This window comes from Mauremys reevesii, linkage group 10 (assembly GCF_016161935.1).
Source record: "Mauremys reevesii isolate NIE-2019 linkage group 10, ASM1616193v1, whole genome shotgun sequence".
Classification (NCBI taxonomy): domain Eukaryota; kingdom Metazoa; phylum Chordata; order Testudines; family Geoemydidae; genus Mauremys; species Mauremys reevesii.
In genome coordinates, this window is record NC_052632.1 from 32,882,307 (window position 1) to 32,908,532 (window position 26,226).

The 26,226-nt window shown below is 39.9% G+C and overlaps 1 protein-coding gene across 1 annotated transcript in view; it reads left to right on the forward strand.

The window, feature by feature from the left end:
• Positions 1-26,226, forward strand: part of RAB8B (RAB8B, member RAS oncogene family) — a 41,388-nt gene that overhangs the window by 1,482 nt on the left and 13,680 nt on the right. Inside the window, exon 2 of the mRNA XM_039492119.1 lies at positions 22,206-22,266. Coding sequence (XP_039348053.1) covers positions 22,206-22,266 — 61 coding nt within the window. The remainder of the gene's footprint in view (positions 1-22,205; positions 22,267-26,226) is intronic.

Sequence of the window (26,226 nt, forward strand, 5' to 3'; positions counted from 1 at the left end):
GAATGTAAAATGTTTTCATGTGACTTGAGAAATGACCAACTGTTGACAGTTGTACAAACTCCCTGAACCGTCTTGGTCTCCCAGTAATGGAAATCACTTTAATGGGTTAGGATGTTTTAGAAATGCGCTTTAAAATATTGACCGAAGACTGAACTGAAAACAAAATCCAGAACATGACACTAATGGATTTGGGGGAGGCCTCTTCTAGGCTGTTCAGGAGCTGTTCTCATAACTGTTTCCCTGTTGCTTGCTAAATTCTTTGCGATGTGCATGTGCAAGTTATCAGGAAATGGAAGAAAACTCAAACTGCTTAAACTGGGTATTGCTCAAGTTGTATTAAAAAACAAACAAACCCCCAAACCTGCTTGATTACAGGCAGTAAACAATGTTAGCAATTAGTAGTCAGAGTTGAAGGTGAGTTGATTTTTATTAGTTATGGGTAATATTAATAATTGTCTTAGACTTTAGTTCCATAAAAGTAGAGTACATATGAATGTGTATATTGAGTTCCTGAGATTTGGAGTGGCTTTTCTTGTGATTAAAGTTACTGTTTTTTATGCAATAAAGAAAACTTCTCAAGGCAGTATCTTCCTTTTTTATTAATAAAAGCAGATACTTTTTCAACAGTAGTGTCCTTAAAAACTACTGAGCTATGCATGACTTAATTATCTAATACAACAGACTCTTATGTTAAACATTTTCACATTGACTGTCAGTTTTAAATTGAACAAAGAGAATTTTTATCAGACCTTTACTGTATTAGATGTAAATATGGTGTTACTGAAATATTAGGCTTATGTCCCAATCCTCCAAACACTTAAATTCATGCTTAAATTTATTAATGTAAGTAGTCTGATACTACTTGCATGATGAAAGCAAAGATATGCATAATATCTTTACAACTGAAGACTAAATCTTTATGCACATTGCTAGTGCTTGGCAAGATGAAATCCATGCTCATCTGAAAGATTAAAACTTTTTATTTAATGGAGACATAAATAAAGGTGATCTGGAGTGGAGAAACAAAATTTGTACTCCTTGTGTTTTGTGAATAAAGACAACCTGAAATGTTTTTTACTCTAATGATTCATTTTCTGTTATCCTGGAGACTTGATGTACTGCTGGTGTTATGAGATGCTGGCTATGGAGGAAGTGAATTCTGACTAAGATAGGAAGTAGCCTGAAAGATATTTTTTAGTTAGGACTAATTAACTACCGTTTGGGAGAAAAGATGTCTCTCTTAAAGATTAAAACTCTCCCCTTCAGTTAAGGACTGAGAGCAGATAGTCCACATCAGAGTCCCAAGAAATCTCCAGAGAAGACTAGACTTTTTTTTTTTTTTTTTTAGGGGAGGGAGGTTAAAACAAAGCACAAAGGTTATATATATATTTTTTAAATTCTTTGTGAGGAAGGGAAAAAAATTCCTCGTTTCTTCTGCAGCCATCTTCAGAATGTAATCTCAGCAATTCTGTTTACCAATAACAGTTTGATTAGTAAAAGCAGCAAAGAGTCCTGTGGCACCTTATAGACTAACAGACGTATTGGAGCATGAGCTTCTCTGGGTGAATACCCACTTAATCAGATGGCTTTTCTGAAGGTTTTTTTCATTGTGTATTCAGTTGAATAAGAAGTTTTGATCATAGAAATGTTATTAACAAGCAGCATACTCACCTCCGAAAAACCCATGCACAGGTTAGACACTGAACATATTTCTGTGTTTATAGTTACAGAAAGAACTGGATAAAGTAAATTGAACTGCATTCAGAATTCTCTCTCTCTCACAACCTTTCCTGGTTATACTTCATGGCGTTCTGCTTAGTTCCTTAAAGCTTAAGTGCAATTTCATTGGTCTGCTTTGGATTTTAAAGATACTTTGTATATATGACACTACTTTTCTCTATCTTGCCTACCTCAGCTTAATGTGTTCTTTCCCTCCCTGTTTTTTATTTTGTGTTTTAAAAGGATACTAACTTTAAGTCTCATCAATTTGACAAAGTTACGGGTAGTTTTAAGATCTGCCTCGACTACCCAGTTGATTGGGCTTTTACAATCTCATTTTCCTATTTTTTGTAATTGTTTCCTCCCCTGTTGGTTTATGGAAGCCCTCACAGAGGGAAACTGAGTTACTCTAGGGGAAACTGACTATGCAAAGTGCTGACAAATGCCCAAACAGAAAGACTGCACAAAATGAAGCATTCTCTAATCTCAATTGTAGGTCAGTGTTCTAACACCTGAGTGTATGCCGTGTGGTTTTTGCTTGTTTGTTTAGAACAGTGGTGGGCAACCTGTAGGCTGCATGCAGCCCGTCAGGGTAAGCCGCTGGCAGGCTACCAGACTGTTTGTTTGCACAGCCGCCCGCAGCTCCCAATGGCCGCAGTTCGCCATTCCCAGCCAATGGGAGCTGCGAGGAAGCAGTGTGGGCCTGACCACCGCTTCCCTCAGCTCTCATTGGCCAGGAATGGTGAGCCATGGCCATTGAGAGCTGTGGGCGACTGTGCAAATGTAAACATACAGTCTGGTGGCCTGCCAGCAGCTTACCATGATGGGTTGGAGGTTGCCCACCACTGGTTGAGAACAATGTCCAGACTTCTACTTAAATGGATGGTATCTTCTTAAAAGCTTGCTGTCTGATTTAACTTAATCAGTTCTACAATGCTAAATAACACATCATACATGTAGTGCTGGCCATCCTGAAGGCTCTTGAGTGCAGTGTATAATAAATTGAATTATTTCTCCCATGATTAAAATGCAGCTATTTCAAGGGTGGAACAATACAATGCTGTATCTAAATGGGAGTAAGTTGGGTAAAATGTAGCTACAGGAATTGAGGCTGTCAGAATACTGGCTTCACATGACCTCCAGAAGATGGTATCTCCAACAACATGGTGTCCCCTAGCATCCATGTTGTGCATGGAATCTACCATAATTTGGAGCACCATCTAATACTACTTGGTGGCACCCTTAGTAGAAATGGGATATGTCTACACTTTGAGCTGGGGGTGTCAGTCCCAGCTCAAGGAGGCATACTTGCGCTAGTTCTTATCGGAATGTAGCTGCTATCTGCCCTGAGTGCAAGCCTGCAAGCTGGGAATCACACACACACACACCCCTCCTGCTTTGAGTGTAGACATACGCTTACTTAGTCTCTGTTCAAGTACTGAGCTGCAGCTGACTTAATTTTTTAGATCTGACATATCTTGTCTTTTTACTGTATGAATTAGCCTTATGCTAGTCCCCATTTGTGCAGGGGTGGGCAGAAGAGGGTTTGGTGAGGTGTTTTGTGTGTGGATTTTTGGTTTTGACTGCATTGTGTTACTCTTTTTAAATTTTCCTTTTCAGCCTCAGATCCATTCCTAGCTATGGAATTCTGCCTTCTCTGTGTCATAGCAGCTTAGATCTTCCTAGTGCTGTTGCAAGACATTTCTCTGGTTGCTCCTACTGTTTCCTAATCACGACTTGCATTGTCACTTAGCAATTTCAGTCACCACCGCATTGGAAGTTATTCGGTCCGATTTTTTTTTTAAGTAGCTGAGAAGAAGGTGGGGAATGTGGTAATCCGTCAATTTCATTTCTACCAATTGTAGAATTGAATCACCACTGAAGTTATATGCTTGTGTCCTTGCTGTCCTTGTATGGGCCTTTCAAGACTGAAGGTGCTCTGTTGATGTGCCCAACCCTTGGTTTTATGGATTCCTCTCTCTCTTTCTCCTGCCCACATTGGTGATGGGGTGGGAGGAGGGGAATATACCTCATGCTGAATACAGGTGTTTGCCTGGATGCTTGCAACTTGTGCCCCATATTTCTTGGCTCCCCCCCTTTTTTTCTCTCCCTGACTACAATTGTGTTTATGCTGTCTCTTTACTTAGCTTCCTTTTTGTCTTTCTACCTCTTAGAAAGAGGTCCCTTTTCCTCAGTTACTCTAATCATTAGTAGGGCTCCACTCTTCACATCTTAAAAACTTTTTCCTGCAGGGGAAACTCATTGCTAACATGGACTTGTCACTACTACTTCCTTGAGTGGAAACTCTTGTTTTCATACAGAACTAAAAGGGAAGTAAAACTCAGTCAAATAAATTGAGCCAGTTTGCTCAGCCCAACAAGTCAATATAGAAACTTAAATTCCTGTTAAAGCTGATAAAAGATAATTTATCCAAAATATAGAATATGTAGTTTGCTGGTCCTATCAATTACTGATTCTAGAGTCTGGGCCCTAAAGTGCATACAGTCCTGTTACATAATTTACTTGTGCACAGTATTGAATGACAGTCTAATAGTCTGCAATTCTCTAGCTTGCTGTTTGAGTAGTGCTGGCCAGCAGAACGGGATCCATTTTATTTAGAGTTAGAAAGCTTATTCTTTAGATTTCTCTGGGTTCCTTTCACTCTTTTGTATGACTGGATTTCCACAAGAATAGTAGGTCATCTTTCTCTTGTTTAATAGTGATTACTGATTGCAAAATAAAGTTTTTCTCTTTTTATCCAAGACATCAACATGTGGCAAAAAATCATCCAGAGTGTATGGTATCTGATGGTTAGAACCAATTGCCTCACTCTTTTTTCTTGGGCTTCATGCTTTAAAAACAGGGCCATCCAGAAAAAATTAAGCACATGTATGCTGACTTTAGCTTGTCAAATTAGTTTAATCCAAAGTATACAAAACTATCCACTTCTCCCTAGAATGAAACTTCAGCCCCTGTAATAGCCTTTAATAGAAACTATTTCAACACATTTTATTGTTAAATTATACCAGACTGAATATTCTGGTACAAGTTAGTGAGGCAGAGTTATGTAAAGAGAGAGTGAATTGTCATAGGCCAAAAAGAGGAAGTGCTGAAGCTTTAATGAAGAGGAAAATTTCAGTTGGGCTATTCTTGATGGCCAGGAGCTATAGACGGAAAGTTCATTGCTGGTGAGATGGTGGAAAGAGACAGTGATGGAAGAACAGGGAAATAATATTCAGGCGTGAGTTGGTGGCAAGAACTTGTAGCTTCTCTTTAAAATTAGGGTTTTTGAAATGAAGGAGACACTGAAACTGTCTGGAGGGGGTGACAAGGTGGTGCTGTTTTTGCATTAGTAGGCTATGTGTGCAGGAGTCCTGAGGAGTGGGACTTGAAGACTGGTCAAAGTGTGAGGAGGTGAAGGCTTGCTTGGGAGAAACAAACAATAATAGGCAAATATGTGGCAAGAGGAATGACGCTTCAGAGACAAATGTGAGGCCTGAGTCAGCAGGAAAGATGACATTGCGTTGTTTAGGAGACTTCTCTTCGTCAAGAGAAACAATCTTCCGTGTACATTATAGGTGAATAAACATATTGAGGTACATAGAGTATTTCACTTGAGCTTTGAATATTCCACATTGTACATTAATCAGTACAGGGGACATCTTAGGTTGCAATCCTTTTTTATTATTAAAATGACACTACTTTCCCTTTCTATGCTCTACAATAAAAGCAAATCAATTTGAGTGAAATTGCTTGGTTTGTATTAAAAATAATATTGCCGCTTGGTCTTTGCGTGTTACCCTGAAATAACATGACAGATGTCTAACTGTTTCATCCCCATTTTTAACTGGCAGATGGAACTGTCTTGGTTATGTGTTGCCTGATTATTTGACCAACAGAGGGGCAGATTGAAGTAGTGTTGGTAGCCTGCTCTGAATAAACAGTTTTTGTTTAAGAATAGATTAACACTTAATGAATTTAGGAACAAATGTGAAACTTGTAGGTTGTTAGCATATGCTATCAGGAAAGTATTGTAAAGCATTAAAAAAGTGATTACTATTATCTAGGCTCCTTAAGTCTTGTTCCTGTTTTAATAACAGTTGAAAATAACAGTTCTGCAGTTTGTCACTTTAAGCTGTCTTTTTAGTGGTGGTATTTGTCTTGACCTGGCTTTCTTTCTTAAAAGTTGGCTGAAGTTCATACTATGATTCACATAGTGAAGAACACATTCTGTGTTTAAAGTGAGGTATTGCTTGATTTTAATCTTTGAGATTGCAGTACAAATTAACATTTATGTAAACATGTAAAATCTCCCGTTGAAGCCTCCACGGATGAACTGTCACTTAACTTTTATCTTCAAAATGTTTCAGTGTTAGATGAGTTCTCACTTGGGGTAAATTGGGAGTAACGCCATTATTTTTAAGAAGTTACATGAGTAAAGCTTGTGTGTGAATATAGAGTTGAGCCTCATTCATTTTAGCTTCTTGACTTTGAACTCAAAATCAAAAAACCCAGATCCTCACATTGGAAGGAGTTCTTTCTTGTCCTTGGAGGATGTAGTAAGGGACTTTGTGGTCCTGGGTGTGTGTGTGTGTGTGTGTGTATGTATTTTTCCCTAGACCTTTCTAACAGATAACCCTGTTGCATAATGGCCTGTAGGAAGCTTTCATGAACAGCTGTCAAATTCTATACAATCAGATCTCAATTTAAAAAACAATAACAAAAAAACCCTCTCACAGTTGTAAAGATCACTCCTTCGTTTCTCCCAAGTTGAAACAGCAGAGTATAAAATGACTGGTATTAGTTGCTCAGTGTGTATCAGCAGGCAAAATGCTAACAATGTTAGGAACCATTAGGAAAGGATAGATAGAAAATATCATAATACATGCATTATGCATGCAGTTCTGGTCATCCCATCTCAAAAAAGGTATATCAGAATTGGAAAAAGTATAGAGAATGGTATCAGAAATGATTAGGTGTATGGAGGGGAGAGATAAATAGTCCCAGTCTTTTTAATCTTAGAAACGAGATGTCTATAAAATCATGAATGTTGTGGAGAAAGTGAATAAGGAAGGTTTTTTTTTTTTTACCCATCCACATAACACAGCAACCAGGGGTCAGCCAATGAAATTAGCAGGCGGCAAGCTTAAAACAAACATTAGAAAATACTCCTTCTCACAATGCAGAGTCAACGTGTGGAACTCATTGCCAGAGGATGTTGTGAAGGCTAAAAAGTATTACTGGGTTAAGAAATAATTAGATTGGCTATTAGCCAAGAGGGTCAGGGATGCAATCCCATGCTTTGGGTGTTCCTAAATCTCTGACTGCTAAAAGCTGGGACTGAATGACAGGGGATGGAGGGATCTCTTTCCCTCTGAAGCATCTGGCATTGGCCACTGTTCTCAGAAGATGGGAAACTAGGCTAGATGGACTATTGCTCTGACTCAGTATGACCATTCTTATGTTCTTAACAAGTGTTATTGGGAATCCATTGCTGTTGGAAACTGTGTAATTGATAAGAGTGAAGTCAGTTTCACTCTGTTGTGGCTTTGGCAAGATCTGAGCGAGGTAAAGATGCAGGATTTGATGTTCATTGGGGTTAGTATCCAAAAATGGAGGCCATGAGGGAGTGGTAAAGTAGCAGATACGCCTTGCACAAACCTCTCGCAAGAACTAATGTTTCCATTGGTGGTAGGGATTAGAAAACGTCATCTTCCTGCCAAAAGGGGTTGGAAGGCTGTACAATTCTCACACTGATTGGCTGAAGGCTACAAAAAATAAGTGGTGAAACCCTGGCTCCATAATTTAACTTCCATTGACTTCAATAAAGCAGGATTTCACCTAGTCTCCAAGGTCAATCCTGATGTGATTCCCAACAACTAGGTTGTATGGCTTTGCTTTTTTACATGAATGGTTTATCTGTATACCCTAGTAGGACACTCTGACGAACATAGGGCTCAGTTAAGGTTTCCAGTGACATGTTCAGCTCTTGGAGATGCAGTGAAAAATGGAGCTACTCCTTTAAAAGGCTGTTGGAGCTAATTAAGTACTGTATTTAATTGTAATACATTTTTAAACAGGCTTATTCCTTTAAACTTCAAGAGATTTGGTGACATGGGTATCTTTCACCCTGACTTGCAGGCTTTCTTTGGGTTACAGTTGTCAGGTAAACTTTGATCATCAGTAGGACTTTAATTCACATTTTGTGAAGATAAACCAGAGAAATAGCTTGTTCAGTGTGATACTGAAACATAAAAGGGATGAGGTTTCCTCTGAATATCTTCACATATTAGTATAAATGGACACAAATCTGATATTAGGAATGGCAATATACAAAAACCTGTAGGAGAACACTTCAGTCTCCCTGGACACACAATAGCAGATTTAAAGGTAGCCATCCTGCAGCAAAAAAACTTCAAAGGACCAGACTTCAAAGGGAAACCGCTGAGCTTCAGTTCATCTGCAAATTTGACACCATCAGATCAGGATTAAACAAAGACTGTGAATGGCTATCCAACTACAGAACCAGTTTCTCCTCCCTTGGTGTTCACACCTCAACTGCTAGAAGACGGCCTCATCCTCCCTGATTGAACTAACCTCGTTATCGCTAGTCTGGTTCTTGTTTGCATATATATACCTGCCTCTGGAAATTTCCACTACATGCATCTGACGAAGTGGGTATTCACCCACAAAAGCTTATGCTCCAATACGCCTGTTAGTCTGTAAGGTGCCACAGGACTCCTTTGCTGCTTTTACGGATCCAGACTAACATGGCTACCCCTCTGATAGTTCACATATTAGCTGGCTCCAAGTTGTGGATGTCTTTTTTATCCTTTGGGAATAAGCTTTTGTGGGCTAAAACCCACTTCATCAGATGGGAGTTGCCTTACCAAGTGGGGGATCAGTGCTAATGAGCCAATTCAATTGAGGTGGAAGTGGCTTATTCTCAGCCGTTGACAAGCGGTGAATACCAAGGGAGGAAAAATCACTTTTGTAGTGCTAATGAGGCCAGTGTAATCAAGGTATCCCATTTCAAACAGTTGACAAGAAGGTGTGAGTATCAGCAAAGGGAAATTTGTTTTTGTAGTGACCCATCCACTCCCAGTCTTTATTCAGGCCTAATTTGATGGTGTCCAGTCTGCAAATTAATTCCAGTTCTGCAGTTTCTCGTTGGAGTCTGTTTTTGAACTTCTTTTGTTGAAGACTTGCCACTTTTAAGTGTGTTGTTGAGTGTCCAGAGAGATTGAAGTGTTCTCCTACTGGTTTTTTAATGTTATAATTCCTGATGTCTGATTTGTGTCCATTTATTCTTTTGTGTAGAGCAGGGGTAGGCAACCTGCGGCACGCGAGCTGATTTTTTTTCAATGGCACTCTCATTGCCAGGGTCCTGGCCACCAGTCCGGGGGGCTCTGCATTTTAATTTAATTTTAAATGAAGCTTCTTAAACATTTAAAAAACCTTATTTACTTTACATACAACAATAGTTTAGTTATATATTATAGACTTATAGAAAGAGACAGTCTAAAAATGTTAAAATGTATTACTGGTACGTGAAACCTTAAATTAGAGTGAATAAATGAAGACTTGGCACAGCACTTCTGAAAGATTGCTGACTCCTGGTGTAGAGACTGTCTGGTTTGGCCAGTGTACATGGCAGAGGGGCATTGCTGGCACATGATGGCATATATCCCATTGGTAGATGTGCAAGTAAACGAGCCTTTGATGGTGTGGCTGATGTAGTTAGGGCCTATGATGGTGTCCCTTGAATAGATATGCAGACAGAGTTGGCAGAGGGTTGGTTGCAGGGATTGTTTCCTGGGTTAGTGTTTTTGTTGTGTGGTGTATAGTTGCTGATGAGTATTTGCTTCAGGTTGGGGGGGCTGTCTAACCAGTTTAACCATTTTGTTGTGCCACCTGTGGTGTTCCAGGATCACTTTAATATAACAAGTTTAATTACAATATGTGATGAACCTTTGGCCTCTTTTCAGATAGCATTTTGTCTTCTGAGGTCCTAATTTTATTTGAGCCTTATTAAAAGTCCTTGTCAGGAATCTATCAATATGTTTTCTTATGACTGTATATGTTTTCGTATATTTCTTAGACAAGAGCTTGACCTTTATAAATGTGGGATATAGAATAATATTTTCATACCCTCAGTTTGACATACTTTATAACCTCAGCTAAGCCTATAGGTGGTTTGGATGGTTCTTCTCTTTATATTGCCCTCATCTACCTGCTTCAGTAACTTATTTAAAACTAAAACAAAAACCTAACAGCTCAGAACCAGACATAGGCAGGATTGTTACTGTGAAACTAAAGTTCCCATGGAAATAGTCTCTAAACATTCCCCTGCAGAGGTTGCAAACTCTGCAGCTTGGTAGGAGACTATGAGATCCAGAAGTGAAATTAACTAGATAAAACTGAAACATTATGCTGTCTTCATCCTCCCAACTGAGTAAAAAATATAAATGTTGAAGAATTAATTTCTGATTGTAATAATCAGAAACCGTGTGGGTAACATAGGCAAAGAAAACGAGGCGTCCTTGTGGCACCTTAGAGACTAACATTTATTTGGGCATAAGCTTTCATGGGCTAGAACCCACTTCATCAGATGTATGAAGTAAAAGATACAGGAGCAGGTATAAATACATGAAAGGATGTGGGTTGCTTTACCAAGTGTTAAATCAGTCTAATGAGAGAAATCAATTAACAAGGACTCCTGGTTTTGTTTTTGTTTTTTTGCTGATACAGACTAACATGACTACCACTGAAACCATAGGCAAAGAAAACAGCTTATCAAAATGACTTTTAGCCTGTGCTTTTCAAATGTCACTACTGCTGAGGGAGGAAGCAGACGAGGGAATAGGAAAAGTGGACTGGACTTCCAAGCAGTTCTGTTACCAAAAGTTGCTTCGGAGCAATTCTACTTGAGTACTTGCCTAAAAAATGTAAAGCAAAGGCTGGTATCTCTGCAGTGATCCTGACTTCAGCTGGCTAGAGGGGGGAGTCAAATTAACTGGTGACTTGGGGTCCAATATATGCCATTCTGATGCAAGAGGCCAGTTCTTGTCATGCCCACTAAAGGATGTGGTTAAATCCTTGATTCAGAAAGCTTTAAAGTTTCTCTGACGCAGCAGTAATTTTCTACAGAATTAAACTTCAAGGCCAGTGTCCTGTGTTCAAGACCTAAAATTTCATGTGCTGCATGCCATCCTGCTTACGCAATGGGCTTTTCTCAGAGTGGAATCTTCATACATTTTATTGAGAAGTCACTTGCATGCATGATTATATTTGAACAATACATTAACTGTTTGAAGCAAGCTGGTTGACTTTGGAATGTCTTATGAAAATTGCATGTCGCATTTTGTAGGGACTACTTCTCTTAATGATTAAGTTAGTGATGCCATCTTAAAGGGTATTGAGCTAAAAACAATACACCCAAAACAAGCAATCACTTATTTGTTGCTAATGCTTTCGTAAATTATTACAACATAAAAATTTCAGGCTGAGATGACTTCTCCAGTTGCTGTTTGATTACTCTGTTTTGCTCATGAAAATAGACAGCGAAAACAGATTAGCTGCTTTTCCTTTTATAATGCACTAGCATAATGTTGCGGTACCTCAGTTGCAAACACTATGGGGAGTTGTTGAGAGGCCAGAAATCCTGTTTTTCATATGAAACTTCTATTCTGTACATGTTTGTTAAACCACCCTTACCCTAAAACATGTTTTAAAAAGTGTTGCTGAAGGGGGACAGTGAACTTTGACTCATGTCGAGCAAAGTTACAACCAAATGAAAGTTCCTACTGATATTGTGGCTTGCAATTTGAAAGCTGGACTCAGCTTGCTTTCAGTGTCTCAAATTATTTAGTGCAAAGGTCACTCCAAGGTATGGTGTGTGAGCTCTGCTTTCTGCCAAAAGACCTTTTTGGAGAGGTTTCCCTGGCTATGCTCCTTGCTTGGAAACTGAACTTGCTTCTGGATGGGCCTCTCCTGTTCCTCATAGTAGAACACTTGGTACATGCCTTCCTTTTGGTAGTGGTCCTGACAGGATCACTGATGTAAATAAGAAGCTGAGCCCTGAGACAGTCCACTGAACACTAGATTTGAGATCATGGTATTCTGACCAGTTTATGCTGTAGGTCACTGACATGTAAAAGACTTAACAGTTTCCAAGTATACCTTAGGGGAAAATCCTAGTTCTGTGCTGATGGTTATAGACTTAACACAGAAAGTATGTCACTTCCCTTCACTGAAGATAGATTCTTTCCTTTTTCAAACCATAGTAGGATAGCTTCTCTTAGCCAAGGAGACAGGTGCTAGAGGAAGCTACGGCTAGCTTTACTCCATTGTAAGCATTGGTCTGATCTGGTTAATGAGTCTCAAGTGCTTCAGAGTAGGAAATCTTTTCATATTCTACATACACATACTTGCATTCTTTGTCATCTTATCTGAATTGGCCTTAACTATATTTTTTATGTCTTCCCCCTACTCCACCTTTAACCTTTCACTCCATGAAGTGGAAGGTTTTATAGTATCTTGCAAGGTGAGATAAATGTGGCTGAATGGGAGGTAGGCTGCCCTCATGGAAAAACTAGTCCACTGAGGGGTTCAAGGCACTGAACCATGGCCATGATCAGAGCTCTTGAAATATCTGCTTCATCAGGCCTCTCTTGAGTTGGCTAGGTGGTAGCTGCTCCATCCACCATCATGTGGGAACCCAGAGTTTGTTCTGATTTTCTTGCTGCCAAGCTCGAAGTGAGATGAAGGGGAGGGAGTGCCTAAAGTTGCTCTTGGCTGACTAGTGCTGATTGTCATTTTAAAGAGCATTTTACGGAGTCCTCCAGAGTATAGAAGTAACAACTATTCTTTTAAAACAAAATACAAGGGAAAAAACCACCAAAAACATGGGTCCCTAACTTTCAAAAGGCTGAATAACTGGTTGCATTTGTGTCTCAAATGTCTTGCAGATGTTTGGGAGTAAACCCAAATGTTAAAGTTCAAAATGATTAGACTTTGTTCTTCTGCATTCAGCACTGTATGACGCTAAGATGTTGCAAGTGCACTCCACCCTCACTGTTATACGCTGACCATGCCTCCCATGCTGTAACTTTCTTACATGCCATTTCATTACTCAAAGCCCTGTTAGGATCTAATATAAATGCAATTTTTGTGAGGAGACTTTTTTTATTTTATTTTATAGGCCCAGTATATCTTGTGTCCGATAATGAGGCAGAGTAAGATGTTCCCTAAAACTTTCCTTTTAATACAACTTAGTTGATGCTTCTAAGAATGTATCAAAACTAGGGTAATATATATCTGCTTCAGAGAGTCTAAATTGGAGCAGGCATGTACTCTTTCCTTACAGATTTCCCTCTAAGGAAATGAAGCAGACATCCTCAGCTCTTTAGAAATGGTGTGAGGAGTGCATGTAGCAAGTAATGCATTCTTGAATATCTTGTTGTCCAGAGAGCAACACAACTGGCTGTCTGGTGCTTGGAATCTGATTGGAAGGTATTAGAACTTTTCAACTGTCTCCCAAAAGACTCGTGTGTGTAATCATGCAGATACATCTGCACATGATTAGTACTCCTGCACTGAGCAAGGCATGTAAATTAGAATCTGCTTAGGGTTTAGCGTTGCTTACTTGCAACTCTTCAAAGTATAATTAAAAGCAAATGTCACTGGCAGCAGTTTGTTCTGAGATTCATGCTTTAGTAATATGTTGGAGTGTGCTATAATCTTGCAGAATTCAAACCTGCCCACTTAAGAATCAGCAAAAAATATTAATTGTATTGTGAACATAGTTTAGATTCTTCTGAAAGTCAAAGTATCATTAGTATTACTGCTGAATAGCACTGATTTATGTGCACATCTAACAATTGCTTGCTGTCACGAAAAGGCAGAACCTGTAATGAGCATATGTCCTCGAAGTATTTTTTCATCAAGAATTCTACAACAGTATTCTGTCTCCAGTCTATTGTGATCTTAAAAGTGAAGAGTGGGAAGAGAACATACTTGATTATCTTTGAACAGCTGACTTAAACAAAATCCACAACCTCGTTTCTATCACTGCCACTGTAGTAGGTTGATAGACCCTCAGGAGCCCCAGGGCCAGCTCCAGGCACCAGCTTATCAAGCAGGTGCTTGGGGCGGCAACTCCAGAGCGGGGTGGCACTTTCAGGTATTTGGTGGCAATTCGGCAGAGGGTCCCTCACTCCCACTCGAAGCGAAGGACCTCCCGCTGAATTGCTGCAGATCGTGATCGCGGCTTTTTTTTTGGCTGCTTGGGGCGGCAAAACCCCTGGAGTCAGCCCTGGTAGCCCTCTTCCCAGCTAATTTCCTTAGAGGTCTAGATTGGTAGATTTATGGTGTTCACATGCTAAAGTAGTGGGTGACCTTTTTTAAATAAAGAAATAAAACCTAAATAGGTTAGGCTGGGTAGCTTTTTGCTTCTCCTTAAAGTAGGCCCAAAGCTTAGATCTACCTTAAAAGTTGTTTAATTTTACATTGCCAGTATTGTACTACAAGTGGTAGAGTTCTTCAGCTGTAACTTGATGCCATACAAAAGCTGGGGGTAGAACCCTTCAGGGTGCTGTGTTTGTGCATGTACCTTTTCTCATACTGTGCTCTGGTTCTGAGCAGGCCCATACAACAAGCTAACAATCTTGCTCTCCTGAAAAGCTCCAAGACTTTTTTTTTTGTAAATTTCACTCTGGCTGCTTACAAGAGCCAAAGAAACACAAGACAGCTATGCTAGTTGCACCATGTCATCCCCCCGCCATCTCCCTCCCCTCAGTACAAATATGCTGACTTAAAGTGCAAATACTCTAAACTTAAAATTAAGTGAAAACTTCCAATTTTGAATGGAAATGCAACTCACTAGAGCCCAAATTCTGTCTGAAGCCTTCATTTGTACCCTATACAAATAAGATGGGACTCTGGCAAGTCAGGATCTAAGGGTAGGTCCATACTTACCCGCCGGGTCGACGCGGAGAGTTCGACTTCTCGGAGTTCGAACTTTCGCGTCTAATCTAGACGTGATGGTTCGAACTCCGACCGCGCTCCCGTCGACTCCGGAACTCCACCACCGGGAACGGCGGTGGCGGAGTCGACGGGGGAGCCGTGGAGTTTGATCCCGTGGCGTCTGGACAGGTAGGAAATTCGAACTAAGGTAGTTCGACTTCAGCTATGCTATTCGCTTAGCTGAAGTCGCGTACCTTAGTTCGACACCCCCCCCCCTCCCTGTAGTGTAGACCAGGCCTCAGTCTCAAATCCTAGTGGCCCGTGAGCCTCCTCAATGTGGTCCGCGGGGCTCCAGCAGTTTTGGGGCCAGGTCTCTCCCTTGGCTCCACCTGCTGCCCCCAGGCACTCCCCCTCAGGAGCCCCGGCAGCGCAGGGGAGCTGAGCGGCATGTGCTTGCTCACTCCAGTGGCTGCCAGCCCCTCCGTGCAGCCCAGGGACAGGGCAGGGCTGTGCCTCTGTGTACTGCCCCCGCCCCGACCTCCCCTGCGGCCAATGGGACGTTGCCGGGGCGGTGCCTGGGGGCAGAAGTGCGTGGAGGCCACCTGGCCTGCCCTGCCTTGGAGCCCCAGGTAAGGGTCGCACCCCCAACCCCCTTCCAGAGCCCACACTCCCTCTCCACATACCCGCTTCCCCCACACACCCCCAGCCCCCAAACTCCCTCCCAGAGCCTGCACCCCAATCCTCTACCCCAGACCTCCTCCCCCACCCAAACTCTGGCTCAGAGCCTTAGGCAGGTGGGGGGGTGGAGGTTTTTTGGAGGGAACGGGTTCTGGGTGGCATGAATGACATTGGCTCTCTGGGAGGATTTGAGGACTGGCACTGGCCCTAAGGTAAATTTAGATCAGGGGTCTCAAACTCAGTGATAAGGAAATCTTGTGTGTTCAGGAGCTTGTACAGCTTTTTAAAAAAAAATCACTCAAGGCTTGCTGCCTTCCAGTCAAACAACAGTGGATATTTCTCCTCTTGTTAATGGTTCTGATTTCCTGTTTCAGTAAGTCTTACAAACTTGCTGGTGTAGGTATCCCTTGTTTGCTGTTACTGCAGTTTATCCTCCTGTTGTGTTCCTCTGGGTGGCCCAAAAGTGACTGCTTGTCCTATTTATTAACAGGAGACAGCAAGCCTTGTCTTCCTCTGCCTTCTCAACCCTGTCCTAAAAAAACAAAACACACACTTGAGGGCAAGGCTATACAAAGACCAGAGACCCCTGAGAGGTGAAACAGTGTTAACTTGGAGGCTGCTGTGTGGACTTGGATCATAGTGCTGTCACATCCCTTAAAGGGGAAGGCAGCTTTCTATTTTGAGACTCGGATCCCCTCTTGTAATTTCCCATTTATTGCGGCCCATATTCTCTGGTAATAGGCAGTAGAGCATTGCTGCCCTTCATACTGGGGAAACTCCCACTGAAAAGTCCTCTTGGTTTTTCTGGTCTATAGTCTCTGTCAATTGACATTTTCAGAAAAAGAAGGAGAGAATGGTCTGAGAATGTATAACAAGAATCCTAATAGAATTGTCAAACTGCCTATTTAAAAGGCCGGGGTTGCATTTATATGTACATCTCATGCGTGAAGATCTAATGGATTTTACTTGGAGAAGCAATGATATGAAGTCCATAACCAACTTCTAATATTAGCTGTGCATGGGATGTTAATTCAGCACTAAACCTACACATTGTTAATCTGTGGAAATCCCAAAGGGAAGTTCTTAACTGAGTTTCTAGCCTAGCCATGATGGCCATCCTAAATGTTCCATGATACACCTATTATGTAACAGCAGTATATTGAGTTACACTAGCTACTTGACTGGAACTGCTGTTGCTGCAGCTGGAGTTCACAGGAGCATCCCGTAAAAGCTGTACCCAGAGGCACTAGCAGTTCATGGCAAACAGTTAATAACAGGACTTGATAGATATTTAACCTAACTACCCTTCCCTTTCCACTACAGTGGCTGTGTGTGTTTATGCAGTTGAGGTCCTCACCCAAAAACAAATAAAATGCCATCCTCACATATGCTGTAGTTCAGATATGCTATTGGTTGTCACTGTCGAAGGCTTTTATTTCTCTTAAATGAAGGATGCTTTCATAGTCCTTTCTGACCAGGCAGCTTGGAAATAGTTATCGCTCTAAATAGCTGTCATATTCCGCCATTTACAATTTTGCTATATACTAGGATTCTGAGCAAGCACTGTGCAGTAGTTGAGCCTTGAATATTTAATCAGTAAATCAAAAACTGGTTCCTCACTGCTTCCATGCAGATGGTTGGCAGTTACATGGACGCTTGTTTCTGCTACACCAACTTGCCAAGAAGTAAGTATTGGCTCTTTAAATATCTAATACATTAGGTGCTAGGAGTTTCTTGGGCATGTATCCCACTGCTCGAAATGGGAAGCATTGTGACTGTTTACACTATGTAGCGTGTAGGTCAGCATACACCATGACAGATGGGTGCAGTTTCCCTGCATCATTGAAGGTTCCATTTCCTGACAAAACTGACTTCCTATAAAGACTGCACCAAATAGTAAATGCGTGATTACTAAATGTGAATACTCTGTAGATTTGTTGAAATAGGAAACTAAGGATTAAATCAGCTTGAGTAAAGAGCAGACTGAAAACTGATGTGGCGTTTTCACAGGATATGCTCCAGCTGCTGTGATGCTAATGGTGAACTATATGAAATATTAGCATGAGCTACTAGATCGTTAGCTTTGATCCACAAAAATGTAAAACCTCAAATGTTGCATGTTGCTCCCTGTGACTTTTCTGGAGGGGGTGTGTGAACTTCTTCTGATTTTTTCTTTTTGATTATTTGAGGACTGGGCTCCTGCAGTTCCTCTTGCTGCATGCAGATCTAAGGCAGGTGCTAACCTAGAAAAGGTTTGCTGTCTGTACTAGCAAACCTTGCTAGTGTAGCTGCAGCTTAAACTGATTCCCTGAGTGAAATAAGCTATACTGGCACAAGCACTTTTATGCTGGGGTAATAACTGCACCTTCATTAGGGCTTTAGTTGCTATAAAAATCATATCCCAAATGACATTACTATACTAGTAAGTTTATAGTGTAGACCTGGTCTACTGTACTTGGAGTGTGTCTGCAGTATCAAGTGGAAACAAGAGTTCGGCCTTTGTCATTTTGAGGGGTTACATTCTCCCAATCATGGGATTTGACTAGCACTTCAGAGTTATCTTTCATGTAATAGTAATGACAAATTAATACAAAGCCTTCTCCACTCCAATTAACTTATTGAATAGAAAGAGTTGGATTGAGGCTGGCTGTTTTTGTTTCACTGCCTTACCCCCGTTGAAAGCGTTACACAACTTCTTTAAAGATAAACTGCAAAGGAAAAAGTATTGTACCCCCTTGTTTCACTTTGATGGAGTAAGAGGGCCTGAAAGGCTTCTTCAGTATGACAGTTGGGGGGTTTAACTTTAGAAATATTAGTTTCCCTTTCCCTGTGTTTTTGATTGATAGATCTTCCTTGAAAGACCTCAACTTGAGGAAAGCTTTCTCAATTAATAATTGAAACAGTGGAGTTGTTTGGTTTTTACCCAAACAGTTAGCAGAAAAGTTTGTTATTATAGCTAAAAAGGTGCTCAAGTATTATACCAGCATTGGTGAGAAGTTGTATGCTGATTTCCAATATGCAATCAATTGTATACTATCAATTGAAATACTTAGCTGGTTAAAGTGCCCTAGAGTAACTGATTTGATTACTTTTTTTTTTTTGTTTTTGGCTAAGATGTCTGAGGTTTTGATAGTTTTAGACTTGTATCTACATCCTCCTAATATGGCTTGCCACACAGGTCATGTGCCCATCCCAACTTATTCATGTTCCAAAACCTAAGGAGAACCTGTAGATCTTGTGGTATCTACTAGAGGCCAAGACCTTCTACAGGGCTCCCTAAGCCCCACGTCCACCGTATCAGCAAGGCTCTCATAGTCATGGTCTCTCCAATGTGCCTAGCTCAATTCCATCCACATCATTGTGTTTGAAAGATGCAGAGTGGAAATATATCTGTGATTCAGCTTGATGCTATCAAAGTCAACCAGGCCCCCAAATCTTGTATAATTCCCCCAAAGGAAGGAAAGGGATGTTACCACATTGCCTGAAACCTCTAGCTGAACTTGGGCTCAGTGGATCAAGATATCTACTCTTCTAATCCCTTACTTGGGATAAATATGATGGCATGGAATCCCAAAGTAATATCAATCCTCACTCTTCTCTGCTCCAAATCTGAAAGGCTTGTCCAGAGGTGTTGGATTTTCTTCTAGTTAAGTTTTGGCTGGCCTGTGTGGTAGGGAGCTTATTATTCCTGCAATAAATACCCTGTTCTACAGGAAAAGTTGATATGCCTAGCTCTGATGGAGTTCATCTGCCAATCTCAAAGCACTTTCCAAAGATCATTAACCCTATTTGACAGAAGGAGAATAACAGGCCTGGAGGTGAAGACTTGTCCAAGATCACCCAGCAGAGCAGTGGCATGTGTATAGCCAAACATGTTTTTCTTCAAGGTTGTGTAACATTACATATTGTATTTTAGAGCTGAAGCTGTTATGTGTCCCCTTTCAGTTGCAGCATTGCTTTGTTTATCTCTGGTTACAGTTTAAAAAAGTGTAGGGAATCGTCCAAAGAGGTTGTTTTATTACCAGTGGATGGAAGTGTGTGTGTCTGTAAATCTGCTGTTACTGAAATGAAAATGTTTTTTTTTTAAGTGTTGGTATGTCAGCTATGAAATATTGTTAGAGCCTCAGCTATGTTACGCCATCACCTGACTTCAGTAACCAAAGTGCTGCACATGCTTAGCTATGCAGTGTATACAGCAGGAAGTGGTAGCACATGTCACTAGATCGACACTAAATGGGTGCAGCTCACCACTTCCTGTTACTGTAGTGAAGAACAAAGGAAATGTCAGTGTCTAGTTCACTTTAGCCTCTCAGAATGCTGCAGTCACTTATTTGATTTTTTTTTTTCAGTTTTCATTTTAATTGTGAGGCTCATGGTTTTTCTCACTACCTGTTGTTCCTTGTTTTTTAGATTAACATTTTTCACTTTCGTGCAGATACATTTAACATGGTCTTTTTTTTGGATTCTGTAGAGCTGTTCTGTGCCAAGAAATCCTGAGTTTTAGAGTAGGTCAGATTATGGTTGTATAAAGCTTTTCGTAGTACCTGGGGAAAATACTAACCATAAGAGAATATCCAGTGTTCACCAGAGTGGAGTAGGGCACACAGTGTGCTTGGTTTGCACGTGTAACATATGCCATTCCTCAGGAAACCTGCCCCTTCTGGGGCTTTATTTGAAACATCTTAAACTCAGTTCTTGTTGGTGTGGTGGTTTGTTTCTTGTGCATTGTGAACTAATGATTTTAAACCACACTAGTTTCAGAACCTTTTTTTTTTTCTTTGCATGACCATTGTTATAATTAGCATTAAAACTTCAGGCCTAGAGATGATGAATAAGGAACTCTTAAAACCCTCTGACTTAAATTGCTATAGTCCATAATATTCTTTTTTTAGAAGAGAAGTGGATATTGCATTTGTGTGTTCAGTTTTACTAAAACATTTAAATTTAAATTCCAGCATCTGTGAAGGGCTTTGCAATGGCATTCAGAATGTTTCCAAATGTAGAAACGTTTTGAATTTTTTTTTAAAATCCATTCATATTTTTAACATGGTGGGGTTTTTTTCCTCTCCTGTTGCTGTAAACACACCTCTCCAATAAACAAGAGACTCTGATTATCAAAACTTAACAGGGTGCAGGGGACACAGTGCTATCAAATGTTAAGTGAAAATATATATCTTTTCTAATTTCAGTTATAGTAGTCTTGGGTGTAACTTATAAGGACATGAAAATCAGTAACAGGAGTGCCCCATTAAATTGACATAAAAGTGAAGTTCATGAACTTCACTAACTTTGAAACTTGTTAATGAATCATGAATAACTTAAAAAAAAAATCTGGAGTTGACTATAACTAGTCATTACATTAAGTTAAAACACTGTTATCAGTAAAAGTTCATACAGTATCAAAATATTAATGTGGTGTTTGTAGTGACAACATACATTCTTACAAACTAGTGTTGCTTTAAATTTCATATCCTCACTTCATTGCACCTGATATTGGACAGCTGAAATTTGATGGCATCTTCATTAAATCAAAATGTTTCCACCTCCTGAGTGTGTAAGTCAAAGTTCAAATGATTCATGCATTTGTATACTGATGTGTCCTCTTTAAACTCAATTGCAATATAAAAAATCCTGTCACTTCCTGTTCTTAGCTGTATATAAGCCCTTGATGCTAGAAACAGAATTTTCTTCACTAAATGTAGTTGTCCATTAAATGACTATTGTCAAATGTATGTTAGAGGAAAATCCATGTGGATCATAGACCATGATTAAATGTTGGTAATTTATTTAGGAAAAGAAATGGGGCCATGATTTTCAAAATGTATTGGTAATCTAGGGACTGTAGCAGACTTAAAAGAATTCTGACTTACAAATGATGGGTGCTTGGTGCTATCAGAAAAATCAAGCTATCTTAAGTTATCAAGTTGGACATCCAAAAACCAAGATGCCCAAATCACTAATCAGTTTGGAAATCATGGTCTTAATGTCTAGATCTGTTTTCATAATTACATTCTCAAACTCTAATAGGTGATCTTGAAAATTCTGCCCATAAGTTATATTGGAGTTACTGCCAGTTTTACTCAGTGAATGCAACTTATTTTATTTTTGTAACTACAGAACTAACATGTAACATTTCCTTACTACATTTGTGAGGTTATGACTTAAGTTAGAAAACAAGACATAGGGTAAAATTTTGAAAAGTGAGCGTTGAGTGCTTTTATATACTGTGTGTGTGTGTGATCCATGAAATGTATATAATATATAAATATCCATGATCTATTGCAATAGGCCTCATTTATAGACCAGCCTATATATCTGGTCTGCAGATAAAAGTAACACTTTTTTTCCTTTGTTTGGCTATGAAGTGCCTTTCCCCTCTATTGCAGCTTCTGATTTGAAAGTTTGGGCTTATTTCATTCTAAAGTAGCCACTAATGTTAGAAGGCCAGTTTGAGGTACTGTAAGGCCTAATTTTTCAGCGGTGTTGAGCACCCAGGACTCCCATGGTCTCTGGTTAAACTTCAGGGTAGTTAAAACTTCTGACAGTGGGCCTTTCTAATTGGGCACCCAAAATTAGTGGCTACTTCTGAAAGCTTTGGTCCTACAGTATAAATAAGTAGAAGGATTTTGGGGTGAGATCTTGAACTGGTGTAAACTAGCATATCCACTAACTTCAGTGTCTGGTTTTCTGTACAAATTCAGCATAGTAATTTTAAGAGCAACAGCTTCAGACTCTTTACTGCTTGCCTACCATGACCCGTACTTTATTTCAGAGCAATCAATAACAAATTGAATATTTATTTCCTTTTGTCATTAAACTTAATATGTTTTTCTCTTTGCCAGGAATCGATTTTAAAATCAGAACAATAGAACTAGATGGAAAGAAAATTAAGCTACAAATATGGTAAGTATTGCAATAAAATTAATGAATACAATTAATAAAATTAATACAATTAAATAAAATAAGTTTTCAGTCAGGCTAAATTACTCATGGGCAGTACAGTGTGATAGTGATGGAGAAGCTGTAAAACTGGTGGTAAGCTCTACACGATAGCTATTGCCACCTTGTTCTTGGAGCAAAGGTCCTCATAGCATTTGTGCGTGTGCGAACACATTGAGTCAGTTGTCTTTTTAGTTATGACTATGACTGCTCCTGATAAAAAGGGAAGCTGTTAAAACTGCATTTAAAGGGTTTTGCTACTCCAGAGGCAAGAGAGATCCTAACTGCATCATCATAGACGAAGTAGTGAGAGTTGCTAGGTGTGGTTTTTTTTTTTATAAAATGTATTGGTGCCTGGAGTCAGACTGCATAATGGGAAATGAGGATTGTCAAAAGTTCTTGGGTTGTGGGGGAAGGAAGGACTGGTGTCCACCAGTGTTGGTCTCCTGCCATCACAGGGAATTGTCAGATGGGTGCCGGCAGACTTCTAATAGATGATCCCTGGAAAATGCTACAACAGTTTTTCCCACTTAAAATAGCAGGGGCTTGCTGATATTTTAAGGGGGGCAAGGCTGGAATGAGCCCTTTCTGACACTTGGTTTAACACAGTGATACTCAGACTGAGGCTTGTGAGCCGCAAGTGGCTTTTTAATGTGTTGCCTGTGGCTCTTTGTAGCACATGATATTAAAACACTGTGACTTTAATTATTAACCAATCACGATGCTTTTACTATGTTGTACATTATCAACTTGCATTAAGTTATTAGTTATATTATTCTCACAGAAAATAAGTTGTATAGTATTATAGAAAATGAAACCGTTAATTCACACTACTGTGTCTCTCTTGGGTAATGTTGATGGCTAATTTAGCTCCTGAAACACTGATTTCTGAGTGTCAGTGGTTTAACATTTGCATGTAATCAAAAATCATAATCACTAAATAGCTAAACCTTCTTTTATCTGTTGGTGTCCAACTGTTATCCATATCCATATCCATATCCATACAGTGTTGAGAAATCAGCCAGCAGACTTCCACAGACATCTGGGATTTAGCTGTCTCTGGATGCGATTGACATTCATAGACTTCCTGATCTCAATAGTCAGAACTGGTCTTATCCTCAGATGGCCAGATTCTTTGAAGCAGCATCCAAGATACTATACTGACTGCTATCCTATGGTGATTGGTTCTAATACTTAATTTTGCATTAAATTGGCCTATCCTATATTTGTTTTTAATAACTTCTTGGGGCACATGTTTTTGTTTAATACAGGGCTAAAATGTATAAAACCTGCCTCAGAAGAATTGCTTACACTTGTTACTGTAAGCAGGGCCATGCAGTACTGAGTCTCAGTTGACTGATGCTGTGTCAGTTTCTTAACTGAAAATTTGATTTCTCCTTTTACTATTTCCCAGAGTGGATTTGATTTAAATCACTAGTCAGGAAGACTTGATTTAATCATGGATTTCTACATAAGTGTATTCTTGCTGGTTGTTATAACCTTAATACATATTCTTCACAACTTGGAGATGTAGGTTTCATTTTTAGAAGGTACACGGTACATTTTTTTTTAAGGGATTTATTTTGAAAACTTTTCAGATTAGTTTTACAGCTATATCAGAAAATGAATGAATGGTTATTTCGTTTGCTAAAGGTAATTGAAGCAGATAGTTCACCTCCCAGTGACTTCATAAATATCTCCAATTCAACAGACTAATCGTTAATATTTGGAGGCTTTTCTTGCCATGCTTTATTAGGAGGACAACGTCACCAGACAGACATGTAAATTGTTTTATTTAACTAAAACAACGTTATGTATTCTGGATTTTTTTCTTCAACAGCAAACATACAATTTTAACAAAACAGGCATATGAATTTTTGAATTTAGTAAACATTCAAGTTTTTTAAAATGAGGGGTTTTTTGTTAATTGTTTTTAACTAAGATAGTTGATTTGATTTTTTTTGTTTTTTAAAAAAAAATCATTTAACTAGGACAGCCAGGTCAACATGAGAAACTTAAAATATTGGCTTCTACAGCTAACTCAGTCATCTTCACCTTCATTTTCCTGTTTGTTCATAATTTGAAAAAGAAAAACAAGCTTTCCTGTCCCATAGGATTTCTCAATTTGGAATGAATTAGTCCAAAGGAAGAAAATTATTTTTTCTCCACCAGCAGAAGAAGCTGCTGCTGTTAAAAGTGAGATTATCACTTCAAGAGTCTCTGAATCCAAGTACTTAAGTCATTTCCACCAGTTTACTGGTGTGACTTTCTTTTAAACATCAGCAAACATGTATTTCTTGAATGGTTCACCTTTAGCTCAGAAGTTTATTATAGTTGGCATTATGGAGGGATGATTGCTGGATGTCCATGTCATAGCCAACTCCTCTTCTTCAGCAGTTAAGGTTTGACCCTGGTACCGAGTATTGAGAATATTTGTAAGAAAATGAACTTCTCTACAAAAGTTTTTTCCCCCTCTTAATTAATTAGCCTGTTAGAGTTGGTAGGACAACTTCCACCTTTTCATGTTCTCTGTATGTGTATATATAGCTCCTGTGACAAGATGGACAATGTAGTATGGTGGGTCCTGCACTTTTCTTGGCGGAGAGCTAAGATGCCACCCCTTGCCCCCTGCTCTTGGGGCACCGAGGGCCCCACTAGTGGCCTGGGAAGGTGGTAAAGGAGCAAAGCAGGGGACAGGTCTGGGGTTGCTCCTTACTCTGAGCCCTATCGCCTCTCAACCCCTGCAGGTTCTTACCCTCTTCCCCCTTGGGTGGGGTACCTTTTGGCCCTTAAATACTGGGGGAGGGAGTCTCCCTCCCCTGCTGGGGCAGGGTCTCTCTTACTCCAGTTTTCTGATCTTCCAAGTCTTACAGCACACCTCCAATCCTCTCTCCTTCCTCCTTCTCCCCTGACTGCCTGAAGCAGGGGGTTTTATTAAGTTACTAACAGGGCCTTAATTGACTACAGGTGCTCCAATTAACCTGTAGCAACCCTCCCTAGTCTACAGGGAACCATGCCTTAATTAGCCTAGGGCTTTTGTACTTCTCTACCACTCTTCCACTGCTCCCTGGCCCTCCTGTATCACTCCTCACTATATGTTCCATTCTATGCATCTAGTGAAGTGGGCTGTAGCCCATGAAAGCTTATGCTCAAATAAATTTGGCAGTCTCTAAGGTGCCACAAGTATTCCTGTTCTTTTTGCGGATACAGAGTAACATAGCTGCTACTCTGAAAGCTGGAGATAGTGCTTGTCCCATTCATTTTTTTAATGTTTGTAATTTAACTCTGTCACTGCATATTTCTCTTTTTAAGATCTCACTCAGTTCCTTCCAAATTTAAACAGCGTCAGCAATAAAACAGCTATTTCCCTGCATTTTGGTCAAGGCTACAGAAATAGGCTTCAGGGTACTCAGCATGTATTCAACATTTCTCTTGAGCCCAATGTTTAGAACTTTGGCTGTGACAGTGCCATCTATTTTTTCACAATTTTGTTCACGCACTGTCGTCATATTAGGCCAGTTCTTGGTATAGTGCTCAAAACCGTCCACTACTGTGTTTCATCACATGTCTTGTGGGAGAGTTAGCTTGGTTCCTCCCACTTTTTTTTCAGAGCAGCTGCTGCAAAGTGGTTGTTACAGAAGCATTTTGCAATTTCAACAACATTGGCCTTTATTTCTGGAACACTGAAGTCTTTGGCTGGGAGGTGCATCAAATGAGCAGCGTAACCGTATGTTGTTAGCTTGGGACTCTCTTCTAAATAATTTCTTCTCATCTTGGATACATTTGCAGCATTGTCTGTGACCAAGCTGTGTACTAGACATTTGATTATTTTTTTTCCAGTTTGTTATAGCTTTTACTGCTACTTTTTGTAAGTATTCTGCTGTGTGTGCATTTCATGATGCATCGATTGATTCTGTAAGGAAG